Source organism: Solea senegalensis, linkage group LG9 (assembly GCF_019176455.1).
Source record: "Solea senegalensis isolate Sse05_10M linkage group LG9, IFAPA_SoseM_1, whole genome shotgun sequence".
NCBI classification, from domain to species: Eukaryota; Metazoa; Chordata; class Actinopteri; order Pleuronectiformes; family Soleidae; genus Solea; species Solea senegalensis.
The window spans coordinates 766,185-779,831 of NC_058029.1; the positions used below are offsets into that span (position 1 = coordinate 766,185).

At 41.5% G+C, this 13,647-nt stretch overlaps 1 protein-coding gene across 2 annotated transcripts in view; it reads left to right on the forward strand.

Annotated features, from left to right (window-relative positions):
* Positions 1–13,647, forward strand: part of col6a4a (collagen, type VI, alpha 4a) — a 44,896-nt gene that overhangs the window by 20,070 nt on the left and 11,179 nt on the right. For both annotated transcript variants that reach the window (XM_044034095.1, XM_044034096.1), the window contains 19 exons: positions 833–1,402; positions 1,757–2,377; positions 2,477–3,037; positions 3,651–4,208; positions 4,469–5,047; positions 5,433–6,011; positions 6,097–6,452; positions 7,953–8,031; positions 8,118–8,263; positions 9,203–9,295; positions 10,108–10,161; positions 11,129–11,200; positions 11,305–11,331; positions 11,440–11,484; positions 12,336–12,389; positions 13,111–13,173; positions 13,248–13,313; positions 13,424–13,477; positions 13,569–13,604. In XM_044034095.1, coding sequence (XP_043890030.1) covers positions 833–1,402; positions 1,757–2,377; positions 2,477–3,037; positions 3,651–4,208; positions 4,469–5,047; positions 5,433–6,011; positions 6,097–6,452; positions 7,953–8,031; positions 8,118–8,263; positions 9,203–9,295; positions 10,108–10,161; positions 11,129–11,200; positions 11,305–11,331; positions 11,440–11,484; positions 12,336–12,389; positions 13,111–13,173; positions 13,248–13,313; positions 13,424–13,477; positions 13,569–13,604 — 4,613 coding nt within the window. The remainder of the gene's footprint in view (positions 1–832; positions 1,403–1,756; positions 2,378–2,476; positions 3,038–3,650; positions 4,209–4,468; positions 5,048–5,432; positions 6,012–6,096; positions 6,453–7,952; positions 8,032–8,117; positions 8,264–9,202; positions 9,296–10,107; positions 10,162–11,128; positions 11,201–11,304; positions 11,332–11,439; positions 11,485–12,335; positions 12,390–13,110; positions 13,174–13,247; positions 13,314–13,423; positions 13,478–13,568; positions 13,605–13,647) is intronic.

Sequence of the window (13,647 nt, forward strand, 5' to 3'; positions counted from 1 at the left end):
TTGAATTTTCTACAAGAAAGAAGTGAAGTTGATATTTAGGTAAATATCTCTCTTGTTTGTTACGACGCCACCTACTGTTTCTTGTAGACGAGGCTTACGCAGGACAAACATGGAGACATCATTACTTACTGTCCACCGTCTCTCTCCGACTGTTGACGTGAGATTCTGTGCAGAACTATGAGCGAGTGGCGTTAAGTAAGAGAGAGAAAATGACAATGTGATGTCTGGGAAAAAAAAAATTCCAACATCTCTGTCTCACCAAAGACAAATGACAAAGACTGACTTTGACCAAGATCCCAAAAAGGACAATGACGAAAAGTGTACGCCATCATGGACGAAGACAAGCTCTTACAAGTTGACCTCCCATCTTAAGCTGTGTCAGCATATTCTAGTCCTTGAATTTCAGGGATTTGGTCCTGGAAAATCCTTGAAAAGTCGTGAATTTGATGTCAACCAAGATGTGGGTAGATTAAGGTGCAACTACTATGAGCGAGTGATGTGAATCAGGCGCAGCAAAACTTTCCTCCATTTCTATCCTGGTAGCTGCACTGATTCAATGACCTGTTGTACTTTTTATTAATCCCCTTGGAGGAATTCTCTAGAATGACACAACATCATTCTAGAGAATTCATGACATGACATCAATTGTGTCAGAGTAGAGGAATTCATTCTCTAGAATTAGGAGCAACAAGCCAAACAGGGAACTTGGCTTGTTGCTCCTGATTCTAGAGAATGAATTCCTCTACTCTGACACAATTGATTTGTGTCACAGAAAAAGACAGTTTGATTTTCTAGTTGTTAACTGTTTTCCTCTGCTTCTTTTATTTTTCAGCGTTGGCTGAAAAGTTTTCCGACATTTTCTTCCTGTTGGATAGTGGCATGAGCACCACAGAGTTCCAGCAGGTCAGGAGCATCCTCGTTCGACTGAGCAACCAGCTGAACGTGGGAGGATCTGCCCATCGTATGGGCTTAGCTCAGTATGGCGAAGATACCAAGGTGGAATTTCAACTCAACACTTATCCAACCAAAGTGGAGGTCCAGGGTGCAGTTAAACGTTTTCGCCAGCGCAAGCTGCAACCCAATGAGAAGCGCAACCTGGGCAGTGCTTTCAACCAAGCCAGGACTAAGTTCTTCACCAGTGAGGCAGGAAGTCGTGCGGACCAAGGATACAGACAGTACCTGGTTGTTTTTAGCGGGAAAGATTCAGATGACAACATTTACAATTCCTCACGTCAGTTGAAATCGGAGGCAATCAACATGATTGGATTGAGCCTGGGTGCGTCGAAGAAAGAAATGCGTACCATATCCACATCGCCATATTATTACGACTCCATTGCCAACATTGTGCCTTCACTGAAGGGCGTTTTCGAAGCAGAGGAACGAGAAACTTTTCTCACTGGAGGTAAAAAGACTTTATTGTACTTCATTTGACAGAGTGGATGGGAGGGGCTTTGCCATATCTCAATGGATTATTCGTGGGTAGAGATCAAATGTTCCCCTGAGATTTAAGGTTATTGTATACTTGTTAAGTTTAGAAGGTAAAGGTCTATAATGAGAGTGCTGTTCACCATTGTTGTTATGCTAAGCTAATGTTTCAAAAATAGTGCTGATTTAGTGAAATCTGATGGATGTGATTTGAAGTCTGGAGTTTTGAATCTTTCTGATCGGAGTCTTGACTGGCTCACAAAGTATTTGATGATGATAATAATAATAATAATAATAATAATAAAAATAATAACTGATGTACTGCTCGCAGATTGCCAAGCCGCCAAACTGGCAGACATTGTGTTCATCATCGACGAGTCTGGAAGCATTGGAACAACGAACTTCCAGCTGGTACGCACTTTCCTGCACTCCATCGTGAGTGGCTTGGAAATCAGTCCGACGAAGGTACGCGTCGGCATCGTGTTGTACAGCGACAATGCCGCAGCACAGGTCTACCTCGACAGCTTTGACAACAAGAAAGAACTACTGAATTTCATCAAGATCCTACCTTACCGGGGAGGTGGTACGAGCACTGGAGCGGCCCTGACTTTCACCCTCAAGAATCTTTTCACCACAAAAAGAGGAAGTAGGAAAGATAAAGGAGTTCAGCAGGTGGCAGTTGTGATCACTGATGGTGAATCCCAGGACAATGTTACCCAACCGGCAGCAGCGCTCCGTCGAGCTGGTGTCACTGTTTACTCTGTTGGGGTCAAAGATGCCAACCAGGGCGAGCTGGTCACGATGGCGTCCCATCCCCCCAATAAGCATGTGTTTGTTGTGGACAGTTTTACTAAACTGAAAGCTCTGGAGCAGAGTCTGCAGAAAAGCCTTTGCTTTAACATCTTGCACCAGGCTATCACAGTTGAGTCACGAAGAGCTGGCATCAAGGAAGGTCTGAACCACTGCTGTCTTCAATTGACTGAAAAATAATAATAATTATTGTTATTCAATGTAGAAATTAACTCAAGCTGTGTTTGCTTCTGCTTTCCAGGTTGTGTGCAAACAGATGAAGCAGATATCTTCTTCCTGATTGACCACTCAGGAAGTATTTATCCCACAGACTTCAAAGACATGAAGAAGTTCATTATTGAGTTTCTTAATACCTTCCGTATTGGGCCAGATCATGTTCGTTTGGGAGTTGCAAAATACGCAGATTCACCAAATTTAGAGTTTGATCTGACAACACACTCCGATGCCAAGTCACTGGAAAAAGCCATTGAGGCAATCATACAAATAGGAGGCGGAACAGAGACTGGGAGAGCGCTGGAATTCATGGGCCCACTTTTTGACAAAGCACTGGTGACACGCGGGCACAAAGTTCCGGAGTACCTGGTGGTCATCACTGATGGAAAGTCCGCAGATGAGGTCAAAGTTCCTGCAGAAAAATTGAGATCTCAGGGTGTTACCGTCTACGCCATCGGGGTAAAAAGTGCAGATCAAGAGGAGCTGCGAGAGATTGCTGGCGACCCCAAGAGAACTTTCTTTGTCAATAATTTTGATGCCCTGAAGCCCATCAAAGACGACATCATCACAGATATCTGTTCTCAAGATGGTGAGTAACAATCGACACAAAATAAGGGAAGCAGATCAGTAACTCCTCCCTTAATCACTATAATTCGTGAGTCACATGGTCCCCACAGCATCCGTCTTCTTCTCCATCTTTTGGCTTCTGCCTGTAGTGATCGCCACAGCAGATCATGTTGTCCTCTCCCTTGTGTCCTCCTCTGTTCCACCAACTGTCCTCATGTCCACTTTCACACATCCTTGAACCTTCTCTGTGGTCTTCTGCTTTTCCTCCTGTCCTACAGCTCCATCTTAAACATCTTTTGTCCAATATAATCACTGACCCCTCCTCTGCACATGACCAAACCACTTCAACCTTGACTTTCTTACTTTATCTCAGCTCTGTCACCTCCAGCTCCAGTACCTCCTGTCTTTTGGATAGTGCCACTGTCTCCAAGCCACACATCATAGCAGGTCTCACTGCCTATCTTGTAGACCTTCCCTTTCACTTTTCCTGCCCTGACACTCGTCTCCACCAACCTCCACCCTGCCTGCACACTCTTCTTCACCTCTCTTGGATAGTTGACACCAGGTATTTAAAGTGATCCACTGTCACTTCCTCTTCTCCTTGCGTCTAACATGTCTGTGCCGCCTGTTTACAGCTTGCAAAGACATACCAGGAGACCTCCTCTTCCTCATCGACAGCTCGGGAAGCATTTATCCCCAAGACTATCTGAAAATGAAAGATTTCATGAAAGCGGTTATTGCCAAGTCTGTCATCGGGCAGAACGAGGTGCATGTTGGTGTCATGCAGTTCAGCACCGTCCAGAGGCTCGAGTTCCCGCTCAACCGCTACTACAGCAAAGACGAAATGTCCAAAGCCATTGATAATATGCAGCAGATTGGTGGAGGCACTCACACGGGTGAAGCCATCACTGATGTGACGCAGTATTTTGATGCAAGCAGAGGAGGGCGCCCAGACCTGAGGCAGAGGCTGGTTGTGATAACAGACGGTGAGGCCCAGGACGAGGTCAAAGGTCCTGCTGAGGCTCTGAGAGCAAAGGGAGTGGTGGTTTATGCCATTGGAGTCGTGGATGCCAACACTACCCAGCTGCTGGAGATCAGCGGCTCACCTGACAAGATGTACGCCGAGAGGGACTTTGATGCCTTGAAGGACCTGGAGAACCAGGTTGCCCTGGAGCTCTGTGATCCAGAGAGAGGTGAGAGCAACATGCCGAAGCATTACTCTCTTTAATTTAACACAATTCACACCTTACATTTGAGTAGATTCGGACACCTTTTGGCTGCAGAACCTGAGTTTTGGACAAATGCATTAAACATATAAATGGTTGATTTGAAGGTTTTGAAAGGCAGATGTGATTGCAAACAACCATGTAAAATGCTACTGATTTATGGTATTGTTGATGTCTTTGTTGTCTCATCTGACCCCATTTCTTCTTAACCTCTTTTTTTAATGCAGATTGTAAGAAGACGGAAAAGGCAGATATTATTTTCCTGGTGGATGGCTCCACAAGCATAACCCTGCCCAAGTTCAGAAGCATGCAAAAGTTTATGATGTCAATGGTGAACCAAACCACGGTGGGAAAAGACTTGACTCGTTTTGGGGTCATTCTCTACTCCACCGACCCCAGTTCTGTTTTTTCTCTGAAGCAATACACCTCCAAGCGAGAGGTTGTTCAAGCAATACAAGCACTGAAGTCGCCATATGGAGACACCTACACTGGCAAGGCTTTGGGATACTCCTTACAGTTCTTTGGAGCTGACAACGGTGGTCGGGCTGCACTCCAGGTGCCTCAGATTCTCATGGTGGTCACAGATGGTGACGCCACTGACCGGAACAGTCTTGTGGCTCCGTCAGTGGCGCTGCGAGATGCTGGGGTCAGTGTCTTCAGTATCGGTGTGGAAGGAGCGAACCGGACACAGCTGGAGATCATGGCTGGTCACGACACTTCCAAAGTCTTCTATGTGGACAATTTTGACGCCCTGGAAACTCTCTACAAGAACATTACTCAAGTCCTTTGTGCATCCACCAAGCCAGGTACGAGTGCCAAAAGCACCATATGTTGTTATAACTCACCTTCACCTTTAAATTGAGTTTTAATTAGAGGGTTTTAGAGTTGTAGCCACAACCACAAAATAAAATACCTTATTTACTGTTGTTGCTTAAGTGATTATGACATATTGTCTGCCATTGTTGGGTGTCCAATAAAAACACTGGCAACCAGCTTTGTCCAAGAGCTTTTTTAGACAGTTGTTTGGCGAGAACCTGTGTTTGCACTGCCACAACCTCAACTTCTACTGCAGGCAGCACAAGAAGTGGATCCATCGTGCAGTTCAGCAACATTTGGCTGCTACATTCACAGCATTCATCACATATATGACACGCTTATTAATTACTAACTTTAACTTTTCTCTCTTTGTAGTTTGTGAAAAACAGAGGGCCGACCTGGTCTTCCTTCTTGATCAGTCTGGCAGCATCTCCACACAGGATTACACCACCATGAAGATGTTCACAACTGAAATAGTGAAGAGCTTCAAAGTCGCTGAAGACTTTGTGCGTATTGGACTCGCCCAGTTCAGCAGCACCTTCCAGCGTGAGTTCTATCTCAACGAGTACTACGACGAGCAAGCAGTGACCAAGCACATCTTGGATCGGGTCCAGCTTGGTGGAGGAACCAACATTGGGTTTGCCTTGGATTCCATCAGGGAGTATTTTGAGGCATCAAGGGGCAGCCGTAGATCTGCGGGGATCTCCCAGAATCTGGTGCTGATCACGGATGGTGAGTCACAGGACGATGTCGTAGAGCCAGCTGAACGTCTCAGGGCACTGGGGGTTGAGGTGTTTGCCATTGGCATTGGAAAATACCACAAGATGGAGCTGCGGCAGATCACTGGCTCTGCAGACAGGTTGTTTACTGTGCAGGATTTTGGTAGCTTGGAAAAAATCAAGCAGAAGGTGGTGGATACCATCTGCAAATCCAAACCCCCCAAAGAACAAACTGGTGAGTTAAAATGAGTGTCTTGCAATTTTTTTTCCACCATGTTTCTCTCTGTCGATGAGGCAAAGACGATTCTCCTCTTCTGCAGGCTGCACCATCGATATCGCCATGGGGTTCGATATTTCTCAAAGAACCGGACTTCCTGGCGAGATGCTGGTCAGTGGCCACACCAAGCTCCAGACCTTCCTGCCAGAGATCGCACATTACATTTCCTCAGTACCAGGCCTGTGCTGTGTCACCTCCTCACCTGTCAGGACCAACCTCGCCTACAGAGTGGTGGATCGCAGTGGACGCGTCCTGTACGACTACAACTTTGAGGGCTACAGCGAGGATGTGGTGAACAAAGTCAAGACTTTAACTTTGACGGAGCCCACTTACTTCAACACTGCCCTGCTGAAGTCCTTTGGGGAAAAGTTCCGTGCCGAGTCCGGAGCTGGTGTGAAGGTGAGTCTGAGAGGAAGGAATCCGTTTTAGTTTGAAAGTACACCACATCTGTTACAGTTACTCCTGACTTACACACTGGTTTTCAATTCATCAATGATCACTTTTAAGACTTTTCTTATGAAAACTGCAGGGTTGTGTTTTATCATGGACAAACAGTTTGTTTTATGATGAATAAACAGAAACTAAGACTTTTATTTTGAAGACCAGGGTTGTGTTGAAGTGTGGATGAACAGAAGAGACCTTTTTTTTGACAACTGCATGGTTGTGTTTCATCTTAGACGAACATGCTTGGGGCATGTTTTTTTTGTTCTTTTATTTTTAAGAACAGTGGAAGAACAGAAACTGGGACTTTTATTTTGAAAACTGTGGTTGTGTTTTATCATAGGCAAACACAAAACTGTGACCTTTATTTTGAAAACTGTAGGGTTGTACTTCATTATGGACAGAGAGAAAACTGGGACTTTTATTTTGAAAATGCCAGGGTTAGGGAGGACAAGGGGAAACTGATGTTTTTAAAATGTTTTTCTAAATGTTTACGGACTAAAAGATTGGCATGAAGACAAATGATTCCCTGTTAGTGAAGAATTTGTTATTGTCCCAGTTTGGTCATTAAATGGGTTTTTCATGCTTGTAAACGTTTCCTTCCATTTTCCAGCTGAAGTAAAGTGAGCGGCATAAATCTGCAGCTTCAGGTGGTGAAACTGTTAGATGTTGTCATTTGTTTTGCAGTAATTTCAGAAACACACACAGGTTTGACTGTGGGACAAAAGAAAATGAGGAAAATTACTCTTTAATTGATTTTCATGTTGTTGTTTCAACATCTGATTTTCATTGAGGCTTTTTCACGCTGCCAAACCACAGACCTGGCATCAGTGGAGGATTAAGCAAAACATGAATATTACCAAACCAGTAGAGGAGATGATTAAGAATCCCGGGTCTCAACATGTCTTTTTTAGCTTTGTCCTCAAACCTAAGTAATGTCACATTTCCAAAACTGTTCTGTATCTCACTGTTAGACAGACCTTTCCAACAGGAAACTGAGGTTTGTAAACCACTCACTCTCCCGCACCAAACCCTATGGAGAAAATCAGTGATTTTTACATCAAAACACACAGGAGTTGTTGATCCATTGCTGCCTCCATCTCTAAGTTCAAATGTCTTAGTAAGTAAAAGTCTGTGTTTGAAATTCTTTGTCCAGATTTCCTTTAGTAACACAATGTGACCACATGGCGCAGCAGTGGACCAGTTGCTCTTGTGTTCCCGGGAGCTAAAATCACAGATTTTGTCTATAGACATTGGTGTGGGAGCGAGTGGTTTATAAACTTCAGTTTCCTGTTGGAAAAGTCTGTTGAACATCGAAATAAAGCAGTGAACATGTTCTTCAGATATCGCAGAGTTAGGATTATATATATTTTATTGAGATGGTGAACAATCCCATTAGAAAGTTGAGACATTGACACTGTGATTAAGTGAATGTGAGTGACTCGCCTCGTTCCTCAGGTGCTGCTGATCTTCTCTGATGGACTTGATGAAGATGTGATGAAACTGGAGCATGAGTCAGAGCTGCTGAGACAGTCTGGTAAAAAAATCAAATCAAATCATTAGTAACTGCTCATACAGTAGATATGTCACTGTGGTCTCCCTCTGTCGTGTTTTTGTCCTCAGGCATCAACGCTCTGCTCATCGTGGCTCTGGAGGGAGCGCGAGACTCCGCCCAGCTGCAGATGGTCGAGTTTGGTCGCGGGTTCGGTTACAAACTTCCCCTTAGCATCGGCATGCCGAGCATCGGCAGCACCGTCCTCAAACAGATCGTAAGTCGTCTGTGTCACCGATGTTGTACAAAATTCACGTATCTGTACTTCACGTTGTTATTTATATTTCAAGCAACTTTTAGCGGTGAGATACTTGAGCTCAGTATCTAATGATTGTTGGTGTGACTCAGCGTTTATTGCTGCACAGACTCTGGACACGTAGCAGCAACATTTCCCGCAGTCCCTCAACGCACCACTGAATCATAACACTCAATATAATAAATGAAAATAAACTTATTTTTTTCATTATTTCTGGACAGGGTTCCCTAAAGTGGGACTTTTTCAGAATTTTTTAAAGGCATTTTTTGACTGGCTGAAATTGAAGAATAAAACCATGCAGCGATGTTTTTCGTTTTGTCTTTGGCCTGATGAGAATCACAGAACCTTTATTAAAAGGGTCTTTCTTGTCCTGACGTGTCCGGTTACTGACACAAGACCAAAGAAAAGAAAAAAACCCTCAGGGAAAAGTCGACCAAAGAAAATATTTAAATTCTTCACCGTGTGAAGAGAGAGAGCAAAGGAACAGGAATGTAGTTCAGAGGATGGAAAAGGAAGAGACTTTGATAAAAAGTTAGGTAAATATATGTGTGTGTGTGTGTGTGTGTGTGTATATATGTGTATAGATATGTGTATGTGTATATATATATATATATATATATATATATATATATATGTATATATATATATATATATATATATATATATGTATATGTATATATATATATATATATATATATATATATACATATATACATATGGTGGACATAAAACTCGAGGAATAGTTTAAAAACAGCATTTGTAAAATCACAACCAGAATTGGCTCCATGGTGACAGAAATCAGATAATCACTGTTGTGTTTTAATGCCTCCTCCCTCTCCTCCTTCTCCTACCTCTCCTCCCTCTCCTCCCTCTCCTCCCTCTCCTCCCTCTCCTCCCCAGGACACTGTGTCGGACAGAGAATGCTGTAATGTCATGTGCAAGTGTTCGGGACACGAAGGCATCCGAGGCTCTCGAGGCGTGCCAGGGTCAAAGGTGAGGGTTTTTTTTTAAACATGATGTCACAAATTTTCTTGCAGCAGGTTAAAGTGTCAAAAGGTCATAAAAAAGGGGGAGGAGTCAGACACGTTGAGACTGTAAAAGTAAAGCAGATCCCGCTCCTGTTTACTGTACAGAGGTCAAAGGGCAGAGAAACACATGGTGCTGCTGTCAGAGGTCGAGGGTGAAAATGTTAAGATCCAGTTTTCACAGAATAAATGTTTATAAACATAAATAAAAGCTTTCCTTAATATTATTATATTATTCATTATCAGTTTTTCATCAATCAGTTTCAATAATAAATTCATTCATTCATAATTCACATGTAAACATATTTTTTAGCATCAGTATTATTAGTAACTAGTGTTTATTTAATGATTTGTTGATTATTTTGTCGATCGTTTGATTTGTTGTTTGTTTAATAAATGTTTAAAAGTGTTTCCCAAACCTCAAAAATCTAAATATATTCAGTTAACTGTCAAAATAGTAAGAAGCTGAACTCCATTATCAAAATAGTTGAAGGTTAATATAACAATGTTGTCTGAATCATTATTTTATGATATTTTGCTGTGTATTTTTTGGGAGCACGTTGTTTTTATTTTATTTCTCCATAAATACATATCTGCACATAGTTATTCACGTCTGATTTCACAAACAATAAAAAAACAAAAACAAATAAAAGACGAATGAGTGACACAATTCTGGACCATATCAGACTTATCAGTCTATTCAGGATCAGAAGAACTTATTCCATGTAACTCAGTGACAAATGTTTGAAGCTGTTGTTTTCTTTGTTTGTTTGTTGACAGGGCGTGTCAGGACAGAAGGGTTACCCAGGATTCCCTGGAGAGGAGGGTGTGGCAGTGAGTTTTCATCCACTTAATCCACTTTGATTCTTTTCACTTTTAACTTGAAAACAAACCAAAAAAGAAGAAAATAAAAATCATGAAATCAGACTTGAAGGTCCCATGTTATGCAGTACACTTGATGGCCAATAGTTGTCACTGTTGAGCACAACTCATCAGACCAGTGAAAACAACCATTAAACATCATAAATTTGAGTAAAATTCAGGCTATATCTCTGGATTATTAGCATTTTATTAGTCATTTGCGGAGCTCACATCGCAGTCACATTCTAGACCCATATTGGCCAAGTTTGTCTACAAGTGGAATTCATGAACTTGTCATTGTGACGTACACACACACATCGTATACAGGCCGTCTTATAGAAAAGGAGGAGGAGTTAACAGGTCGTAAATCGGGGCTGTCACTTTTAATCCGACATTCAGAAGTCTGTTCAAACCTGAGGAGGAAAGTTCAAAAACTTATACACTAAAAACCCGCTCCAGTTCAAAATATACAGCCTAGAAGTGCGTCTCACCCTCACTGTGTGGTCCAGCAGAAAGTAGGATGGTGACATTTTGAAGTAGTCGTCTGAAAAGTTGAACTTAACGACACAAATCCGCAGATTCACCTGGTAGCTTAGCTGTTAGCTCCACCTGAGGGAGGCGGCAACGATCGCAACAAGCGATTAACATTTTCGTGACGAATACGAAAAGAAATAAATAAAAAATGTCACGTAATATTTATTGAAATGTACACAGAGGGGTGTGGCATCACATTTACATATATTTACATTATTTAGGACATGTGTAAAGCTCAATGTTGCATATCGGACCTTTAATTTTTGGTCATATTTAGTCGATTTTAAGATCTCTAATCAGAAACATTTAGCTGTTTTCTTTTAAACAAACAAAGAAGCTTTTAAAGACGTTTAACAACAGATTATTTAGTTCATTAGAGAATTTAAAGACGCTCGTTTGACTGCAGGGCGAGCGAGGACGTCCAGGACCCAGTGGACCTCAGGGCCTTCAGGGATGCTCAGGTCACAGAGGAACAAAGGTACGGCGGCGCTGTCGCACACAGCACCAGTAATGTGACCACAGCAGCAGCAGCAGCAGCAGAAGCACATGTTTGATGATGACGTGTCCCTCTTGTGTCCACAGGGAAACCGAGGCCTCCGCGGGAACAGGGTAAGTGAAACAGGAAGTGATGTAACCTGTGAGTGAGGAATGTTTTTGATAAACACTGGGAAGTCAAGGAGAAAAGGAAATGAGTGAAATTGTCCTTCAATGTTCCAGGGAGAAGACGGAGAGGACGGGCTGCACGGAGTCAACGGAGAACAGGTAACGACGTGGCACCGTCAAGATCAACACCTATTTAAACCTGAGTGCACTCTTGGAATCATACACAACTCCTTATATGGACGTCCCGGGAGTGTTTTCGTCTTCTTATGTGTTGTTGAGTCAAAGTCATTCTTTTTCCTCAAAGTAAATTGTGTTTTTGAGGACCTGAATGTACCCCAAAACTCACAGATATTAGCGACTGCATCATAACCTGGTGAAAATTTACGTGTGAGAAAGCGTGCAAAATTGGAAGTGGGAGGGGCTAAAGAAAATTAAAAAAAAAGCTTTCATTTGGTGATTTTTTTAAAAACATGTTTCATGTACATGAATGAAAGCTGGCACACTTTTTTGGCAAATTCGCACCAATGGTATTTTTGATCTTATGTCACCTTTTTTTGTTAAATGGGAGGAGCGGAGTACGTTTTCATCAGGTGTGTTTATAAAATTAGTGAAAATGTAAAAAAAAAAAAAAGATTGGTAAATAGATCAGATCTATAAGTTGTGTGATAAATTAAAACATATAAGAATATATAAACATATGAGACTTTGTCACTTAGTAAAAGCAGCCTAAAGACTAAACCCTAAAAATATGATCATTTTAAAGTCACTGTACACTCTTTCTGTATTTTCCATCTTGAATTTATACATATATATATATATATATATATATATATATATATATATATGTGACAGCGTGACATGTTCTTCACCCTCTCATGAGCTTCATGTGATCAGGTGACACCATGATGAATGAGGAGTTATTGGGTTTGTTTTCAATGACGCAGGAAATGAGCAGGTGTGTCCAGGAAAGTTTCAAGTTTCAAGTTCTGTGTTTTTGTTTTTTTTCTCAGGGTCTAACGGGAAAAGACGGAGTTGGAGGACTTCGAGGACGACCAGGAAACCCAGTAAACACCGTTACACATTTTATCAATATAATTATCTTATATAAAATACATTTATCATCATTTTCACTTGTTCAAGACATTTATATTCGTTATATATGTATATGTATGTATATATATATACATATACACATATATAAATAACAAAATATAAATGTGTTGAATTTGTATTTTTAACATGAAACAAAACTCAAACAACAGATGTATTTAGAAAACCTCATTTGTATTATAATTATAATAATAAATTTTTAATTAAAGTAACCATTTACATGTTCATTATTAAGATTTTGCTGTAGCACTGAAATTAGTACATTATTTTTATTGTGTACCATTTGTGTGATTAATATGTAACAGTTATAACTTTAATATTGATGTAATATTGGAACTCCTCATTTCTTTTAATTACATTGATTAAAAGAAATGATTGAGTTAATAATTTTAATGACAGGTTTTGATGATTAACCTCAGTAATAGAACAATGTTTACATGGAACTGAATTAATTACTGATAAAGATTTAGTTCTATGTTTTTATTTAGTTGATTTACATTCAACAGAAGTTTAAACTGTTAAGATATTTAACAGAAATGTATGACATGTCTGTAATCTGTGGGAGATTAAAGCCTCTCTGTAGTTCAGTGGAATTCCCCATTAGCTGCAAAGTCACCCATCACATGACCTCTGACCTCCTGCTGGTTAATTGACAGCCTAAACTATCATCCTCAGGGTATCCCAGGTATCAGAGGGGAGGCGGGGCTTAGAGGACAGCGAGGACTGAGAGGTGATCCGGTGAGTTACAAAATCAGTAAGAACTCCCTGTTATTGATCGAACAGCTGATCCTGAGCCTGTGTGTTTATTTCAGGGTGAACCCGGCGCCGACGACAAAACCCCCGGACCCAAAGGAGACGCCGGTAACCCCGGTTTTCCGGTAAGACACCTTCCTTGGTTTTCCTGAGATATTTCATGATGTCATAAGGAATCGTAATTCTTGTGTTTCTGCTGACTTATGATTGTGTTTCTGCTGACTCATCCTCTCAGGGTCTACCTGGACCCGACGGGCCACCAGGTGAGAGTGGAGTGGAAGGGAACCCGGTGAGTTTTTGAAAAGCAGGATGATTTGAGCTGAATTACAATGATTCTCTACAATGATATTGATTAATATCAATATTGATGTGATGTTCAGGGTCCAGATGGAAGGAGAGGAGCGCTCGGCGAGAAGGTGAGAGAGGAAATCAAACCGCTGATATACAGATATATATAAA